The 20,262-nt window shown below is 42.6% G+C and overlaps 1 protein-coding gene, 1 non-coding gene and 1 pseudogene across 2 annotated transcripts in view; all 3 read right to left on the bottom strand.

The window, feature by feature from the left end:
* DNAH12 (dynein axonemal heavy chain 12) overlaps window positions 1-15,497 on the bottom strand; it is a 234,294-nt gene extending 218,797 nt beyond the window's left edge. The window contains exons 1-2 of the mRNA XM_025377349.1: window positions 15,350-15,497; window positions 13,828-14,030 (exon numbers count right to left, since the gene is read on the bottom strand). Of these exons, the coding sequence (XP_025233134.1) occupies window positions 13,828-13,997 (170 nt within the window). The 5' untranslated portion in view covers window positions 13,998-14,030; window positions 15,350-15,497. The remainder of the gene's footprint in view (window positions 1-13,827; window positions 14,031-15,349) is intronic.
* LOC112618562 lies at window positions 651-1,278 on the bottom strand (annotated as a pseudogene).
* Window positions 6,528-6,634, bottom strand: LOC112619847. The gene has a single exon (XR_003118346.1). It is a non-coding gene; the product is annotated as a U6 spliceosomal RNA (small nuclear RNA).
* Window positions 15,498-20,262: the final 4,765 nt, after the last annotated feature.

Here is a 20,262-nt window from a genome sequence, read left to right as displayed (position 1 = left end):
TTCCTGTCTTCCTTTATTGAAGGTGATTTTCTCTGGTGGTATGATATTATTTCTTGCTTTTTATTTTTTGTGTATCCATTGTGAGGTTACCATGAGGTTTGCAAATACTAAAACCCATTATTTTATGCTGATAACAACTTAATATTGCTTGGATAACAAACAAATAAGCAAAAAGAAGAAAAGTAATAAAAACTTTTTTTTTTTTTTTCTAGACAGGGTCTCATTCTGACACCTGAGCTGGAGTACAGTGGTATGATCTTGGCTCATTGTAACCTCTGCCTCCTGGGCTCAAGCAATCCTCCTTCCTCAGCCTCCTGAGTAACTGGAACTACAGGCATGCACCACCATGCCCAGCTAACTTTTTGTATTTTTTGTAGAGATAGAGTTTCTCTATGTTGCCTAGGCTGGTCTCCAACTGCTGGACTCAAGTGATCCACCTGCCTCAGCACCCAAAAGTGCTGGAATTACAGGCATGAGTCACCGTGCCCAGCCAGTAATAAAAACTCTACACACCTTGATTTCATCACCCTGCTTTTTAACTTTTTGTTGTTTCTATTTATATCTTATGATACTTTCTATGTCTTTTTTTTTTCTTGTTACAGAACAATAAACACCTTTATTACATAAGCAAAGACAGAAAGGATGAGGATTTATTTGCCTTTCTGGGCCTTGATTTTCCAAAGATAAAACTCCAACTTCCAGGCCTCTAGCACATAGCCATCTGCTGGGCCCCACTGTTCTGGCCTTGATGTGATGCACGCAAGACGCTTGCCCTGCTGGAACTGTTCCTCCAGAAGACTGCTGATTTTGGCATTCTTTTTCTTTTCATCATATTTTTCTTCTAAATTTTTTTAGATTGTTTTTTATTGAAAATCTCTTCCTCCTCAGGAGTCAGCTTGGCCCCCTTCTTGCTGCCCAGGGACAATGCACACTGGGACTTGCACCACTGTCAGTAGAGTGTGCTGTCACTGAGCATGATGCAGTTCTTCAACAGCATCTTGGTATGGACCAGTTTGTTATTGGACACATTGTAGACAACATTGATAATCCTTGTTTTGTATCTACAACACTCTGAGCCCTAGGAGAAATTCCCTACATCCAGCCTCAAGGTATGGTATTTCTTGTTACATCCCTGCACACGGACTGTATGGACGCAGCGGGGGCCAATCTTGTTGTTGGCAGCGGGGCACTCCAGATAATACTTCCACTTCTTGTGGGAGGGCTTACTCTTGCCCCTGTCTTGCAGCACTTATGCCAGATGTCCTGAGAGAAGCCCATTGCTTGACACCTGTACTGTCTATGTCTTGAAAAATTGTTATAGTTATTATTTTGATTGGTTCATCTTTTAGTCTTTCTACTTAAAGAGTAGTTTACATACCATAGTTACAGTGTTATATTCTGCGTTTTTTCTCTGTACTTAATATTACCAGTGAGTTTTGTACTTTCAGATGATTTCTTACTGCTCATTAATATCCTTTTCTTTCTGATTGAAGTACTTTCTTCAGCATTTCTTGTAAGACAGGTCTGATGTTGATGAAATCCTTTAGCTTTTGTTTGTCTAGGAAAGTCTTTATTTCTCTTTCATGTTTAAAGCATATTTTTTCCAGATGCAGTAATCTAAGGTTCCTTCAGCACTTTAAATATCTCATTCCACTTTCTCTTCGCTTGTAAGGTTTCCACAGAAGTCTGCTGCCAGACATACTGGAGTTCCATTGTATGTTACTTGTTTCTCCTGCTGCTTTTAGGATCCTTTCTTTCTCTTTGAGCTTTGGGAGTTTGATTATTAAATGCCTTGAGGGACCAGGTATGGTGGCTCATGTCTGTAATCCCAGCACTTTAGGAGGCTGAGGGAGGTGGATAACTTGAGGTTAGGAGTTCGAGACCAACCTGGCCAACATGGCAAAACCCCATCTCTACTAAAAACACAAAAAAATTAGCAGGGTGTGGTGGCATGTGCCTGTAATCCCAGCTACTCAGGAGGCTAGGGCAGAAGAATCACTTGAACCCAGGAGGCAGAGGTTGCAGTGAGCTGAGATCGCACCACTGTACTCTAGCCTGGGTGACAGAGCAAGACTCCACTCCATCTCAAAAAAAAAAAAAAAATTCTTCTTTGGGTTAAATGTTAAATCTGCTTGATGTTTGATAACCTTCTTGTACTTGAATGTCAATTATCTTTTTCGAGGTTTGGGAAGTTTTCTGATACTATCTCTTTGAATAAACCTTCTATCCTGTCTCTTTCTCTACCTCCTCTTTAAGGCCAATTACTCTTAGATTTGCCCTTTGGAGGCTATTTTCTAGATCTTGTAGGCATGTTTCATTCTTCTTTATTCTTTTTTTTTTTTTTTTTGTCTCCTCTGTATTTTCAAATACCCTGTCTTCAAGTTCACTAATTCTTTCTGCTTGATCAATTCTGTCATTAAAACTGCTATTAAAAGAACGCTGATCCATTCTTCAGTATTTCAATTGCATTTTTCAACTCCAGAATTTCTGCTTGATTTTTAATTATTTCAATCTCCTTAAGTTTATCTGATATAGTTTGAAATTCTTTCTCTGTGTTATCTCGAATTTCTTTGAGTCTCCACAAAACTGCTATTTTGAATTATCTGTCTGAAAGGTGACATATCTTTGTTTCTCCAGGATTAGTTCCTAGTGCCTTATTTAGTTTGGTGAGGTCATGTTTTTCTGGATGGCGTTGATGCTTGTAGAAGTTCCTCAGTGTCTGGGCACTGAAGAGTTAGGTACTTACTGTAGTCTTCGCAGTCTGGGCTTATTTGTATCTGTCCTTCTTAGGAAGGCTTTCCAGGCATTTGAAGGGACTTGGGTGTTGTGATCTAAGCCATCTCTGCATTAGGGGGCACCCCAAGCCCAGTAACATCGTGGTTCTTGCAGACTCATAGAAGTATCACTTTGTGGTCATGGATAAGATCCACAAGTATTCTCTGGATTACCAGGCAGAAACTCTTGTTTTTTTCCCCTTACTCTCTCCCAAACATTCACAGCCTCTCTCTGTGTGCTGGGCTGCCTGGAGCTGGAGGTGGGATGACACAAGCACTACTATGGCCACCACCACTCAACCGTGCTGGGTCAGATCTGAAGCCAGCATAGCACTGGGTCTTGCCCAAGACCCACTGTATCCACTACCTGGCTACCACCTATGTTCACTCAAAGCCGTAGGTCTTTACAATCTGCAGGTGGTGAAGCAAGACAGGCTTCTGTCCCTCCCTTTCAGGTGGTGAGTTCCGCAAACCCCAGGTGGGTCCAGAGATCCCAACTGGGAGCTACGGACTAGAGTCAAAAACCTTAGAAATCTACCTGGTGTCTTATTACACTGCCGCTGGGCTAGCACTCGAACCATGAGACTCAGTTCTTCCCACTTTTCCCCCGCCTTTCCACAGGCAGAGGAACCTCACCCCATGGCCACCAACACCACAGGCCCATAGGGATCCCTGCCAGGCTACTCCCAATGCTCATTTAAGGCCCAAGCGCTCTTCAGTCAGTTTGTGGTGAATGCTGCCTGGCCTGGGACTCACCCTTCAGGGCAGTGGGCTCCCCTCTGGCCCAGGGCAGGTCCAGAAATGCCACAAGAGCCAAGGCCTAGAATCACGGACCCCAAGAGCCCACTTGGTGCTTTACCCCACTGTGCCCTACCTGGTACCTAAGATGCAAGACAAATTTCCCTTTACTTTTTCCTCTGCTTTTTTCAAGCAGATGGTGTCTCTCACCATAGCCAACACAGCTGTGAATGTGCTTGGCCTTACCTGGATAATTTCAGACAAGCCAGCTTGTCTCAGAGTCTCACTCAAGGCCCACAGTGTACTGCCTGAGTATTGCTGATGGTTATTCAAGGCCCGAGGGTTCTTTAGTCAGTTAATGATGGGTCCTGCTATGACTGTGTCTTTCTCTTCAAGGCAGCAGTTTCCCTTCTGGCCAACGATGTGCCAATAAATGCAATCCAGAAGCTAGGGCCCAGAATGGGGACCTCATGACTCTGCAGGTGCCCTATTCTACCATGACTGAGCTGGTATCCCAGATGCAAGACAAAATTCTCTTTGCTCTTCCCTCTCCTCTCTTCATACAGAAGGAAGGGTCTCTTTTGGAGCTGCAAACTGTGCAGCCTGGGGTTGGGGTTAGGACAGGAGTGGCACAAGTACTCCCTTAACGGCACCTGCTGGTGTCTCAGTAGGTCATGTGCCCCTGCAGTCCACTGGATATGAGCTCAGCTCAGCACTAGAACTCACCTAGGAGTTGCAGTCCTTGTGGCCTAGACTGCCTTTCAAGTTTATTTAGGGCCCCAGGGTACTTTAGCACTCCATGATGAGGCTTGCCGGAGCTCAAGTTTTGACAACTGAGATGTGCGATTCTCCTCTGCCTGGGGCTGGCCTATATGCTCCCTCTGTGGCCAGGTATCAGCTGAGTTCAGCTTAGTTTTGCTTTCCACTGTGTCAGGGCAGCATTGAGTTCAATGCAAAGTCTCACGATCACTGCACTCTCCCTCCCCAAGTGCACAGATTCTCTCTCCGTGCCACACAGCCACTGCTGGGATGGGAGGTGATTGGTGTCAGCAATTCAAGATGGTCTTTCCCGCCCGCTTCAGTGCCCCTTTCAGTAATATGAAGTTAAAACCAGGTATTGTGAGTGCTTATCTGATTTTTGGTTCTTACAAAGGTGTTTTATTGTGCATAGACAGTTGTTAAATTTTGTGTCTGTTGGGGGGTATGTTCAGTGGAGCCTTCTATTACACCATCTTGCTCTGTTCCCCCACCCCACTACCATGATCACTTTCTGAGGCAACCCAATTTATTGTTAGCGAACTCTTTTTTTTTTTTTTGAGACAGAGTCTGGCTCAGTTGCCCGACTGAAGCGCAGTGCTGTGATCTCTAATCACTGCAGCCTCTGCCTCCCAGGTTCCAGTGATTCTCCTGCCTCAGCCTCCGAAGTAGCTGAGATTATAGGCATATGCCACCATGCCTGGCTAATTTCTGTGTTTTTAGTAGAGACGGGGTTTCACCATATTGGATAGTCTGGTCTCGAACTCCTGACCTCTGATGATCCACCCGCCTTGGCCTCCCAAAGTGCTGGGATTACAGGCATAAGCCACTATGCCTGGCCAGCTAGCTCATATTCTTAGAAACAAATTTCTTATATTGAGCTGTATCTTTGTAACTTCTAGTGTCTGAAGCTATACAGAAAAAGTTATATTCTTTGTCCATGTTTACTTATCTGGTTCCTTTAATTATTCCTGTCAATGAATTACTGCTTATTATGAGTTTACTATGTTTTAGGCATAGGCTTAAGATCTTTATATTCATTTAATCCTCACAACATTCCTAAAACATACACACTATTTATATCTCCATATTACAGATAGGAACATGAAGATAAATTACATAACTTGCCAAATTCACAAGGCTAATAAGCTGCAGAGATGGTATATGAACTCAGGCCTGATTGATGGCAGAGGCTATACTCTAATTAAGTGAATTAGCTTCCTTCAAATTTCCTCACTCTCCTCTTGTGATGGTTTAAATGTGTCCCCCAAAAGTTCACGTGTTGGAAACTTAATGCCTCTGTCCTCATGAATGAATTAATGGATTAATGAGGGCTGTGCCCTCATGATTGGATCAATGTCACTATCAAAGGTGTGGGCTTATTATCATTGGAATGGCTTTGTTATAAAAGCAAGCTCTCTCTTGTCCTCTCACCATGTGATGCTTTCCACCATGTTATCACTCAGCAAGAAGGCCCTTACAAGATGTCAGCACTATGCTCTTGAACTTCCCAATCTCTAGAACTGTGAACTAAATAAACCTCTATTCTTTTTTTTTTTTTTTTTTGAGACAGAGTTTTGCTCTTGTTGCCCAGGCTGGAGTGCAATGGTATGATCTCGGCTCACTGCAACCTCCACCTCCTGGGTTCAAGTGATTCTCCTGCCTCAGCCTCTCAAGTAGCTGGGATTACAGGCATGTGCCACTACACCCAGCTAATTTTGTATTTTTAGTAGAGATGGGGTTTCTCCATGTTGGTCAGGCTTGTCTTGAACTCCCGACCTCAGGTGATCCTCCTGCCTCAGCCTCCCAAAGTGCTGGGATTACAGGCATGAGCCACCACACCCAGACATTGTTTTTTTTTTTTTTTTTTTTGAGACAGAGTCTAGCTCTATCACCCAGCTGGAATGCAGTGGCTCAATCTCAGCTCACTGTAACCTCTGCCTCCCGGGTTCAAGCGATTCTCCTGCCTCAACCACCTGAGTCGCTGGGATTACAGGTGCCTGCCATCATGCCTGGCTAATTTTTGTTTTAGTAGAGATGGGGTTTCACTGTGTTGGCCAGGCTGGTTTTGAACTCCTGACCTCATGATCCGCCCGCCTTGGCCTCCCAAAGTGCTGGGATTACAAGTGTGAGCCACCACACCTGGCCTAAACCTCTATTCTTTATAAATTATCCAGTCTCTAGTATTCAGTTATAGTAATAAAAAATAGACTAGGATACCTCTGCAGCTATTCTGGTTTATGAATGTCCCTCCTTTTATTTTATGTGGAACACCTCACAAATTTGTATGTCATCCTTGCGCAGACACCTTATGAATCTTCTCTGTATTGTTCCAATTTTTGTGCATGTGCTGCCAAAGTGAACACTCAAAGTCCCTTTTAAAGTGTGACCCCAGAATTCCATATGTTTGACCAGTGCAGAGTGAAAATTTTCTCTCCCATTTCCTATACATGCTACATTTATTAAAGTATCCTAAAACTGAATTGGCCTTTTTGAGCAGCCTCATTTCCCTGTTGAATCTTACTAAACCTGTACTAAACTAAAACTCCTAAGACTTTCTCACATGATGTGGGGAAAAGAGAGATCAGCCTGTTACTGTGTCTATATAGAAAGAAGTAGACATAAGAGACTCCATTTTGTTCTGTATCTGAGATGCTGTTAATCTGTGACCCTACCCCCAACCTTGTCCTTGCAAGAGACATGTGCTGTGGTGACTCAAGGTTTAATGGATTTTGGGCTGTGCAGGATGTGTCTTTGTTAAACAAGTTCCTGAAGGCAGTTTGCTGGTTAAAAAACCTGCCCGTCCCTGGGCAATGGAATATCTCCGTGTGAGACCCGATTGTATGCTCTGTTTACTGAGATAGGAGAAAACTGCCTTACGGCATAAGGTGGGACTTGCTGGCGGGACTTGGTGGAGCAATGCTGCTAAAAGGTTTATGGAGATGTTTGCATATGCATATCAAGGCACAGCATTTTCCTTTGAACTTATTCATGTCACAGAGATCTTTATCCATATGACTTACTGCTAATTTTCTCCCTTCAATGATCCTATTGTCCTGCCACTCCCTTATCTTTAAGATGGTAAAGATAATTATCAATAAATACTAAGGGAACTCAGAGACCAGTGCCGGTGTGGGTCCTCCGTAAGCTGAGCGCTGGTCCCCTGGGCCCACTTTTTCTTTCTCTATACTTTGTCTCTGTGTCTCATTTCTTTTCTCAAGTCTCTCATTCCACCTAACGAGAAACGCCCACAGGTGTGGAGGGGCAGGCCACACCGTCAACATGAAGTAGAAAATGTGCCTGGATATCCTCCTCCTTTCTTTGTTAATCTTCAAGACCTTGGCCAGGCTTCCCTTCATCCGTCATTTCTCCCTAAAGAGTCTAGCTCTCAGTGATTGCTGCCTTCAAGGAATTTACCTTATACTTTGGTATGCTAGTTGGCACTAGTCATAGTTAGCCTTGCACTGTAATTATCCCAACATAAATATGCCTGACTTCCTGTTCTTTATATATAAATGCCACCCTTTAACATAGCAACAATTTCTGGAGTGTGTTTTCTCCTACTGGCTATAAATAAAAAGAGCTGGGAAGAACATACAAGTGAGCATTTTCACTCCCTGAGTATTTTTGATTTGTATATTAGCAATTACAAACAGGCTGGGCACAGTGGCTCCCAGCACTTTGGGAAGCCAAGGCAGGTAGATCGCTTAAGTTCAAGACCAGCCTGCGCAACAAGGTGAGACCTCGTCTCTACAAAAAACACAAAAATTAGCCAGGTGTGGTGGCGCACACTTGTAAACCCAGCTACTCAGGAGGCTGAGGTGGGAGGACTGCTTGAGCCAGGAAGGCAGAGGTTGCAGTAAACAGAGATCCCACCACTGCACTCCAGCCTGGGCAGAAGAGTGAGACCTTGTCTCAGAAAAAAAAGGAGCGGGGGCGGTGGCAAAAGCATGAACAATCATAGCTAAACTAAAACAAAAACATTTTGTGATAAAATCAAATAAATAAATAAAAACTTCATAATTTCAAATGACTGGGTGAGAAACCACATGCACTAAAGGAGAGAAACTGGCTTGAATCAAGAGGTGAGGTAGTAGCCAAGGAAGAAGGCAGGCTCCTTCCTGAGACTCTGGAAAGCTACAAAATGTTACTGGCTCAGCCAAGCGTTCCCAGGGACTGGTCCTAGTAGGGGGCCCACTTCTGCCCATGACTCTACATCCTACCTCACCCCAGGAACTCCTTCTATCCACAGACTTCATTCCACCTTTGAAATAGGGAAGTCTGTGCTCCTATCATCTAACAGGAGTAGATAGCAAGGGGATGGAGAATCCCAAAGTCCATGGCCATCCAGAAAGATATGTTTCCAGTTTTTTTAAAAAACTTTAATTTTATCAGGTATTTTTTAAAAAATGGTTTCTGAAAGGTTTTTTTTTGTTGTTGGTTTTGTTTGTTTTTGTTTTGTTTTTTTGTTTGTATTTTTGTTTTTTAAGACAGAGTCTTGCTCTGTCGCCAGGCTGGAGTGCAGTGGCGCCATCTCAGCTCACTGCAACCTCCACCTCCCGGGTTCAAGTGATTCTCCTGCCTCAGCCTCCCGAGTAGCTAGGACTACAGGCACGCACCACCACGCCCAGCTAATTTTGTATTTTTAGTAGAGACAGTGTTTCACTATGTTGGCCAGGATGGTCTCAGTCTCCTGACTTTGTGATCCTCCCACCTTGGCCTCCCAAAGTGCTGGGATTACAGGCCTGAGCCACCATGCCCGGCTGAAAGTTTTTGCATTAGACCTTTGGCCAGCTAAAAATGAGTTTGAAATCCAAGGAGAATAAACCAAACATACTTAAAGTTTTTGAAAGTAGCCAAAAGAAACACACACAAGATAAAGTTAGTTTTCAAAGAATGAGCTTATTAATAAGGAGAAGGAAAAAAAAGAAGTGCAATTCAGTAAGAGGTAAAGTTTAGCAAAGTGAGCGCTGACTGAAGTAACTTTTTTTTTCTTTTAAATGAACCTAACATTGTGAACATATCCAGGAAAAATAAAACAAAACCAATAATTCAAAATGCATTTTTCCCAAAGAAATGCATAGCAATTCTTATCTCAGTATTAATACAGCACTATGCTTCAGGTAATTTTGAGGCAGTATTTTTAAATTAAGCACCAAAATAAAAGTTGTACTACTTACAGATCTGTATAAAGCACAATAAGGCAAGGATCTTCCTTAAATATTCATTCATCCCTTCATTCATTCGTCAACAATAACATGCCAAACCCTGTGATTCGTGTTGAGATCCCTCTCCTTAAGCATGCCAAAGTGGAGAAGACAACAAAGAAAATAAAAGTACATTGTGTTACAACATACTCTGTGCTTATGACATCCTGCTCTTCTGCTTTTCCTCTTGTCTTATCAGTCATACTTACACTACCTGCTGGTTGACTTTTCTCCACACATCTAACCTTTCGCCCTAGGCCTTTTGCCTTCCTTAGCTCACTTGCTCACTTGTGCTCTCCCCTGTGTTCTCTCTTGCCTAGCTCTCGCTCTTGCTCTCTCTGTGATTCCAACAATTCCCTATAGCTTTAAAAATCATCTACATGCTGGTGACTCCCAAATTTTTACATCTCCAGCCTAGACTTCTCTTATATATCCAACTGCTATTAATGTATTTCCCTTTAAATGTTACACAGGCACTTAAGCTCCAAAAGAGAATTATTGCTTTTTACCTCCACCTCCTGGACTTCCTCAATTCTCTATAAATGGCACTACTATCCACCTAGCTACCAAAGCTAACCCAACAGCAAATCCTACTGATTCTGCCTCTGACACACATCTCTTCTAAACCTACTTTCCTCCTCCACTGTCTCCAGCCTTATCCAAACCACCATAAGTTCTCAACTATGCTACTGTAGTGGCATCCTCCCTGGTCTCTTTGTGTCCCCCTATTCCTGCTCTCTTCCCCTCCACCTCAGTCTATTCTTAATAGCAGGAGTGATATCTTTTAAATGTAAATCAGGTTCCATGTCACTTCCTTGATTGAAACATTTTAGTAGCTTCCACTGGACTTAAAAATAAAATCTGAATTCCTTGTCATGGCCAACAAGGCCCTACACTATCTGCTCCCACCTCCTTCTCCATCTTCATCTGATACTACCTTTCCCCAGGCTCATGATACTCTAGAGATGTTGGCCTTTGTCAGTTCCTAGAATGTACTGAAAGCATTCATATTTCAGGGATTTCATGCTTGCTATCCCCTTTGCTAGAGAGCTTTTCTCACGTTTACTTAGATGACAGTCTTCTCATTCTCTGGATCTCTACTTACATATTACCTCCACAGGCCTTTCCTGCTCCTGGGAAGATCTTCTCTCTATCCCACTGTCTTATTTCGTTTTTTTTTTTTTTTTTTTAGACGGAGTCTTGCTCTGTCACCCATGCTGGAGTGCAGTGCATGATCTTGGCTCACTGCAAGCTCCGCCTCCCAAGCTCAAGTGGTTCTCCTGCCTCGGCCTCCCGAGTAGCTGGGACTACAGGTGCCGGCCACCACACCCGGCTAATTTTTTGTATTTTTTTTTAGTAGAGACGGGGCTTCACCGTGTTAGCCAGGATGGTCTTGATCTCCTGACCTTGTGATCTGCCCACCTCAGCCTCCCAAAGTGCTGGGATTACAGGCGTGAGCCACCGCGCCCGGCCCCACTGCCTTATTTCTTCATAGCATCTATCATCATCTTAAAGGTTAACATGCCCTTTTTGTTTTTTATATGTTTACTACCTGTTTCCTCTCACTAGCATACAAACGACTTAAAGACACAATCCTTTCTGTTGTTTTCTTTTTTTTTTTCTTTTTTTTTTCTTTTTTTTTTTCTTTTTGAGATGGAGTCTCACTCTGTCGCCAGGCTGGAGTGCAATGGCTTGATCTCAGTTCACTGTAACCTCCACCTCCCCAGTTCAAGCTATTCTCATGTCTCAGCCTCCCAAGTAGCTGGGATTACAGGTGCCCGCCACCACGCCTGGCTAATTTTTGTATTTTTAGTAGAGACAGCGTTTCGCCATATTGGTCAGATTGGCTTCGTACTCCTGACCTCAGGTGATTCACCCACCTCGGCCTCCCAAAGTGCTGGAATTACAGGCGTGAGCCACCATCTGTTGTGTTTTCTATGGTCTCCTCAGTAACAAGCATCTATGTAACAGCAGATACTTACTATCTGCTAAATAAACTGATGTGAGAGAAATGCGTACATGAAAGGGATTAGGAGAAGGCTTTCTAGAGGAGGTGATCCATAAACTAAACCTGGAAGAACTAGGATAAGTATTCAGGCAGACAGTGCAGTGAGGGAAATTGCAGAGCACATCTCTAAACTGTATACAGTTTATTTGTGTATAAACTGTAATACAGTATATTTGTATATTTTTGAAATACAGTATATTTGTGAAACTGCAAGTAGTTCAACATGATAATGCAAGATAATGAAAAGTTATGGAGTAAAAACAATCTAGGCCTGATGCAGTGGCTCATGCCTGTAATTCCAGCACTTTGGGAGGCCAAGGCAGATGGATCACTTAAGCCCAGGAATTTGAGACCAGACTGGGCAACACGGCGAAATTCTGTGTCTTCAAAAAATACAAAAAATTAGCCAGGTGTGGTGGTGCATGCCTGTAGTCCCAGCCACTTGAGAGGCTAAGATGGGAGGAGCACGAGAGTCCAGGAGGTGAAGGCTCCAGTGAGCTGAGATGGTGCCACTATACTCCAGCCTGGGTGACAGAGCAAGACCCTGTCTCAAAAGAAAAAAAGAAAAAAAAGGGAACAATGTATAATTCCTAGAGAACTCCCTTCTCTACTCTAAATCTACTGAAACACTGAATAGAATCTTAGGAATGAAGGAGGACTTCATCTCTCTCTCTCTTTTTTTTTTCTTTTTTCTTTTTTTATGAGACGGAGTCTCGTTCTGTCACCCAGCCTGGAGTGCAGTGGTGCGATCTCAGCTCACTGCAACCTCCCCCTCCCAGGTTCAAGAGATTCTCCTGCCTCCACCTCCTGAGTAGCTGGGATTACAGGTACCTGCCACCACACCCAGCTAATTTTTTGTATTTTTGGTAGAGATGGGTTTCACCATGTTGGCCAGGCTGGTCTCGAACTCCTGACCTCAGGCAACCCATCCACCTCAGCCTCCCAAAGAGGTAGGATTACAGGTGTGAGCCACTGCACCCGGTCTCTCTTTTTAAGACTATTTTTGTTTGCTTGTTTGAGATAGGGTCTCATTCCATTGCTCATTGCTGGGAGTGCAATGATGCCATCACAGCTCACACACTACAGCTTTGACCTCCTAGGCTCAACCAATACTCCTGCCTCTGCCTCCCGAGTAGTTAGGACCACAGGCACACCCCACCACACCTGGCTAATTTTTTTTTTTTTTTTTTTTTTTTTTGGTAGAGATGAGGGTCTCACTACCTTGCTCAGACTCGTCTCAAATTCCTGGGCTCAAGCAGTCCTCCCACTGTGGCCTCCCAAAATGCTGAGATTACAGACATGTAATCTTTTTTTTTTTTTTTTCTGTCTAAGGCTTGAATACGTAAGCATCCCCAATAGTACATGCACTGATATTAGTTTATATACCCTATAAATGTATATTTAAATATGAGTAAATTATTGCTGGACTAATACAAATATAAAGTTAAAGAAGTTATGTGATTAATAGACCTGCTTAATTGTAAGGAAAGTAAAATTAGCAAAAATTAAAATTATTAAATTGGCAACGATACTTAGCTGCAAAAAATGTTTTTAAATGAGGCCAACCAAGAAAGGAAAGAGAATGTAGAAAGGGAAACAGAAATCCACCAGAGAGAAAATTCTCATTTTATAGTTTAAGTGTTGGCTTGGAATTTTGTAAATGAAATCCATGTATTTTTATTTATCCCTAGAAACCAGCAGAATCAGGTGTCTCAGAAATTCTCAGTAACTAATTGAACTGAACCAACCTCATCACAGCCTTTGGCAGCAGGTACCTAAATTATCTTTAATTTCCACTAAATTGGGGGTTGGGGGTGAGTAGGATGTTGAACTATGTTTCCTTTTGTAGCAAAAAAAATTTCAAATATAAGTAGTTTCAAGATATTTTATTAACTCTTTGTTCAAATTGTAGAGGTTCAGTTATTTGATTTTACTTTCAGGGATCAGTATGGTTATAATACATTGAGAGGAGGAATAGTGTGGTGCTTAAAGAATGTGAACTTTAGAACCAGACCAACCAGGTCCAAATCCCAGCTGTGCAACCTTAGGCAAGTTACTTAAATTCTCTATACCTCAGTTTACTCATGTAAAAAATGGAGCTAACAATAGTACCTACCTTATAGGACTGTTGTAAGAAGTATAGGCGATAAGAACAATGTCTGTCGGTGTACAGTGTATAATATTTGCTACCATTACAATTACTTTTCAATTGTTTTTCTAATTAACTTGAAAACAGTATTTTACCCATGAACAACCTCCATAGTTAAAACTTTTTATGAGAATATGAACACTAATCATTTTACTTGAATTCCAAGCAAGAATTATCTACTAATATGCTACTTACACTAACTGATTAATTTTCTGCTGTTGCTCCTTGGATCTTCTGTATTTTAGCAGCTTACTTTGTGTTGGTGTATCAACGCCTATGTTTTCTGGGAGATGGACAATGGGGGATAACTTCAAGTTCAGAGCTTCCTTTTCTGCTGCAATGGCAGCTTTGTTTGCATCTGACATCTTGATCTCCCAAAAATTAAAATACTCTGTACTCTGAGGAGAAAAAGTTCACAAAGCCATTATTATGTCAGCAAGCCTCGATATATTCATAACATATCTAACATATCAATACCAAAAATAAAATTCTAGACACTTTTGGATCTTCCTCCCAAGTATGGCATTAGTCTACAGAATGACAGTTGAGGTAAGTTGGCAGGGATTCCTGTTAGAACTCTACAACCCACTTATGAAGCAATGAGCCAGTCACTTCCCCTTTAGGGCTTGTTTCCTAATGGATGAAATTAAGGAATTGAATTAGATGCTCTGTAAATATCCCTACAGCTCTAACATTCTGGGTTGAAAATTTTCCCTAGATGCAAACCACCACCACCACCACCACAAATCCAGTTGTTAAGGGATGATCCCCTTCCCAGTAAAAGCTGATATTTAACATCATTAATGGTTTGTGTTTTTTTGTTGTTGTTGTTTTGTTTTTGTTTTGAGACAGAGTCTTGCTCTGTCGCCCAGGCTGGTGTGCAATGGCGTGATCTTGGCTCACTGTAACCTCCACCTCTCAGGTTCAAGTAGTTCTCCTGCTTCAGCCTCCCGAGTAGCTGGGACTACAGGCGCACAACCACGCCCATCTACTTTTTCGTATTTTTAGTAGAGACAAGGTTTCACCTTGTTGGCCAGGCTGGTCTCGAACTCCTGACCTTAGATGATCTGCCCGCCTCGGCCTCCCAAAGTGCTGGGATTACAGGCGTGAGCCACTGCGCCCAGCCAATTATTAATGTTCTTAAACATCAATATGATATCTTAGTCTTGCTGCCTTCCAAGAAAGTGATGCTATGATCAAGCAAAAAAATAGGCATACTTAATGCACGGCAAATCTAAAAATGTCATGTAAATGCTCAAAAATTTTACTGTGGGCCAGGCGCGGTGGCTCACGCCTGTAATCCCAGCACTTTGGGAGGCCGAGGCGGGCAGAACACCTGAGGTCGGGAGTTCGAGCCAGCCTGGCCAACATGGTGAAACCCCATCTCTACTAAAAATACAAAAATTAGCCGGGCGTGGTGGCGGGCGCCTGTAATCCCAGCTACTCCAGAGGCTGAGTCACAAGAATCGCTTGAACCTGGGAGGCGGAGGTTGCAGTGAGCCGAGATCCCGCCACCGCACTCCAGCCTGGGCGACAGAGCGAGACTCCGTCTCAAAAAAAAAAAAAAAAAAAAAAATTGTACTGTGATAACAACTAAATTTGTCATGAATACCTACAGGATTTGGAGATTCCTGCCTTTAGAAAGTGTTTAAGTTGGCACCCAAATCGCGATACCTGCCCTGGGAAGGAAAGGAAGAGAAAAGCAGAGAACAAGTACCTGATTGTTTCTCACTACTTCCCCGTTGCGCAGACGACAGGGAGAGAGAGAGACAGTCAGAGCCTCTCCTCAGGTGGAAGGAAGGGGGATAACGAGGGAGAAACGTCCGGAACGCCACCGGCTCTCAGTCGAGTAGCTGGAGAAGGGCGGTCGCTGACCGGGTGGAAACAACGCCGTCGCCATGGAAACTGTGGGGGCCCCAGCTGGAGGGCCTGGGTGAAGGTTGCCAGGAGAGGCAGTTGCTGAGCTGCGAGGGATTAGGATTACCTGTCACAACAATAATTCATTACTCAAATAAATGGGGCGTATTTTCTGTTTTATGTTTTTTTTAACCTAACTGCCTTTCCTTGGAAGGGGACCAGGAAATCAGGATCTTCAAATTATGGAAAACTGCAAGACTGGAAATTTAGATCTGTTGGAAAACAGATTCATGGAAACACTCTCAGCAAGAGAATTAAGTCTTCAAGTGTCCCCTAGTGACATCCTAGGGGATTAGTTACAAATAAATATTGTAACTAATTAGCAATATAATTTATCTTGCTTCTAGATTTGCTATTTGTTAACACAGCACTTCCAGGAATTATTTGGCAAAACCAAACAAGTTAAGGTGTGTGCATTTAGTGAGTACCCTGGGAGAAAGATGTGCAATTTTGCTGTTTGAAGCTGCACAATGCATACTACATCTAACGATAATAGCCTACAAGAATACTATGTGCCAAAATTAAATTAGGGAAGTGAATAAATTCTACTGGTGTGTTAACAGCATATTCATTCAACAAATATTTCAGCACCTTCTATGTGTCAGTTGCTACGTAATTTTTTTTGTTTGTTTTAATGAGAGTACAGCCTACACTATTGTGTCTGGCACACAGGAGGTGCTCTAAAATGTCATTTAAGTGAGTGAATTAACAAGTAAAACTTCCTGGTAGTTTGTAAAAGCAAATTATCTTTCTGTAGAAAATAAAATACTTGTATAAATAATGTGACTTTTTTTTTTTTTTCGAGACAGAATTTTGCTCTTGTTGCCTAGGCTGGAGTGCTTACCACAACCTCCACCTCCCAGATTCAAGCCCTCCCGAGTAGTTGGGATTACAGGCATGCACCACCAAAACCAGCTAATTTTTTTTTTTTTTTTTTTTTTTTTTTAGTAGAGACAGGGTTTCTCCATGTTGGTCAGGCTGGTCTTGAACTCCTAACCTCAGGTGATCCACCCACCTCGGCCTCCCAAAGTGTTGGGATTACAGGCGTGAGCCACTGCACCATGCCACCTTTTCTTTTTTAAACTTTAGTCCTATGACAGATTAGACAGGTTTTTTTAATGTCAATTTGTTAGGGTTATTTTTTAGAGACAGGGTCTCTCGCTCTGTTGCCCAGGCTGGAATGCTGCTGGAGTGCAGCGGCACCATCACGGTGAAAGGAGTCAGCTAGCTTTTGCCTTAGGTAGATAGCAAGGGAAGGGTCCTCACAGAACCCCCAGCCCATAGGTCAGTGCCTCATCCCCACTTAACATAAAAAGCAGCCTGGGAAAAAATTCAAGCTGCAGGCACCGATAAGAGAACTAGCACAGGGTGTTGTGACTGGAGATATGCCCACAGCTCCACAGATAGAAAAACCTCTGGCCCATTTGGACAAAAACTTGCACAGACCTCCTCCTCACTCACATAAAGGAACAAAGAAATGCCTTTGTCCATTGTATACTCAGTGGGCTCCTAGGAAATAAAAAAAAAGTTTATTTTCCTTTTGTGGGCATGGACACAGTAGGCTCCAGTAGGTTCCGGTGGGCACTCTACTTTCCTTTATTTGGATTGTAAATCCGGCTTCCAGGAATCATCACTTCAGCTCCTGATTGGTCCCGGGCCAAGGTTCAGGGCCAAGCTTTCACTTCAGCTTCTGATAGGTCCTGGGCCAAGCCAAGCAGCATCTATGAATCATCATTTCAGCTCCTGATTAGTACCAGGCCAAGGCTCCAGGGTAGGGGGAGCACATTCCTTCCCCTTCCCAGTCCATAAAACCCCTGGACCTCAGCCTCATAGGGAGCACCCCATTCAGGTCCCCCTCTCTGCTGGCAGACAGCTTTCTTTTTTCGCTTATTAAACGTTCGCTCTAAACTCAACTTTGGGTCTGCGCTCCTTAATCATCTTGGAGGTAGGACAAATAACTCCAGGTGTTATCTCAGACAATGAGAAACTGTTACATCTTGGTGCATTGCTGAGACTACAGCAATAGCTCACTGCATCCTTAAACTCCTGGGCCCAAGGGATCCTCCCACCTCAGCCTGAGTAGCTGACACTACAGGCACACACCACGACATCGGCTAATTTTAAAAAATATTTTGTCGGGACAGTGTCTTACTGTGTTACACGGGCTCATCTCAAACTCCTGGGCTCAAGCAATCCTCCTGCTTCAGCTTCCTAAAAGTGTTGGAATTATAGGCGTGAGCCACCATATCTGGCCTGAATGTCAATTTGGTTAGGCTAAACTAGGACTAAAGAGAAGGCAGCAATCTTGTGTACGATATACCCACCTTCTCCCAGTCATTAATCAAACACTAATCTAGGACTGCTGTGAGGAGATTGCAGCTCAATTCAAGTCCCTGGTCAATTGACATTGGTCTAAGGAGATTATCCTGGGTGAGCCTGACTCAATCAGTAGGAATCCTTTTAAAAAGATTTAGGCCTGGAAAAGTGGATCAACCCTGTAATCCCAGCACCTTAGGAGGCGGAGCCAGGCAGACTGCTTGAGGGAGTTTGAGATCAGCCTGGGCAACATGGTGTAACTCTGTCTCTATTTTTAAAAATTAAAAATTAAAAAAATAATAATAAAGAGATGGGCATGCCCTGAGTCAAACTCCAAACAGCAGCTGGGTCTACAACTGCTCTGCCCTACAGACCTTGGACTTGCTTAACCAGCCCCCTCCATTGCATAAGCCAATTCTTAGTAAAAAAAAAAATATATATATATATATACACACACACACACACACACACACACATATATATAGATGATATATATTATTCTTACTGGTTCTGCTTCCCACTTTGAACCCTGACTGACACAATGTACATCCTTTTTTTTTCACTTAAAAAAATTTTTTATTTTAGAGACAGTCTCACCATGTTGGCCAGGTTGGTCTTGAACTCCTGGCCTCAAGCAATCCTCCTGCCTTGGCCTCTAGATGTGCTAGAATTACAGGTGTGAGTCACCACGCCTGGTCGATGTACATCCTTTTTAATAGCCATGTTTCCAAAAGTGTGTTCTTTTACAAGAACAGAGTCCTCTTGAGCTTATACAAATAAATATATTGCCATAAAACAACAATACTCATGAATAGTTTCCTAATTCTGGAGATACCAGGTAGACATAAAGATACATATTTCAATTTTACTCAGAAAATATACCAAAAAGTTACCAAATTGCTATAAAACTACAGATAATGCAGAGAAAAAAAGTTTTCTTAACTCTGAAAGAAAATAATAGGCCGGGCGCGGTGGCTCAAGCCTGTAATCCCGGCACTTTGGGAGGCCGAGACGGGCGGATCACGAGTTCAGGAGATCGAGACCATCCTGGCTAACACGGTGAAACCCTGTCTCTACTAAAATACAAAAAAAAAATTAGCCGGGCGAGGTGGCGGGCGCCTGTACTCCCAGCTACTCGGGAGGCTGAGGCAGGAGAATGGCGTGAACCCGGGAGGCAGGGCTTGCAGTGAGCTGAGATCCGGCCACTGCACTCCAGCCTGGGCAACAGAGCCAGACTGCGTCTCAAAAAAAAAAAAAAAAAGAAAAGAAAATAATAATAAAAAGTCAGCAATGTTTCAAGCAAAAAAGTCATTAAAATCATTTCAGTCCTAATCAGTTCCACCCCATGTAATTAAGTTTTGTTCTACTTGATAAATTAGCAATTTTAAGTCTAGTTTTACCATTGGAGTTTCTAAAGTTCTTATTCAGTCCAATTGAATAATCAACAGAGGACTGTATTCCAGAGTATGTATCAGAGACTTTTTGTCCTTTTCATAAACCTCTTTGAAGACACAATGCTTTAGGATTATATTTGCTTGCAAAAATCATTTAGTAACATTAGAATAAAGCAATTTACTATGAACAACAAGATTTAGAATGGCTATGGTGAAAGACCTGGTAAGAGTTTACAACAATGATGTGATTGACAAGGAAATTTGTTTTTTTTCTGTAGTCTATAACAAGTTTACGTAGTAGCCATAATTATGACTGATAACATAAACAAAGACACATCAGATTTTTAGGAATCTCATATACTTTTAAAACACATATTAATAACATGTTCATATAAATGTAATGCAAAGGTTTCCTGTATAATTTACGTATCAAATAAATGTCTCTCTTAGGCTTCCAGGGGCCATTCTGGGATAACCTAAGGTTAGTTTGAGGCCGAAAATACTTAATTTAGAATTTGAAATTTGACTTTGGGAAGCCTGTTAAGTATGTCAAAGGATAAAAACACTCAATTAAAATAGAAAAGGCCAGGCTCAATGGCTCAAACTTGCAATCCCAGCACTTTGGAAGGCCGAGGTGGAAAGATCACTTGAGCCCTGGAGTTTGAGACCAGACTGGGCAACATCGGGGGACTCTGTCTCTATAGAATATTTTCAAAAACTTAACCAAGCATTGGTGGTGTGCACTTGTGGGCCCAGCTACTTGGAAGACTGAGGTGGGAGGATCGCTTGAGCCTAGGAGGTCGAGGCTGTGTGAGCCATGACTGTACCATTGCACTCCAGCCTGGGTGACAGAGTGAGACACTGTCTCAAAAAAAAATTTTGTTTTAAATGAAAACAAACTAGGAAAGTTTTAAGACATTTGATCAAAAGAAGATTACAGGTTACTGTAAAGTAACAGTTATTCATTTAGCCAAAGAGAGAATTTAAAAGATTTTACAAAGCA

This window comes from Theropithecus gelada, chromosome 2 (assembly GCF_003255815.1).
Source record: "Theropithecus gelada isolate Dixy chromosome 2, Tgel_1.0, whole genome shotgun sequence".
NCBI classification, from domain to species: domain Eukaryota; kingdom Metazoa; phylum Chordata; class Mammalia; order Primates; family Cercopithecidae; genus Theropithecus; species Theropithecus gelada.
This window is presented reverse-complemented; position numbering and strand designations above follow the sequence as displayed.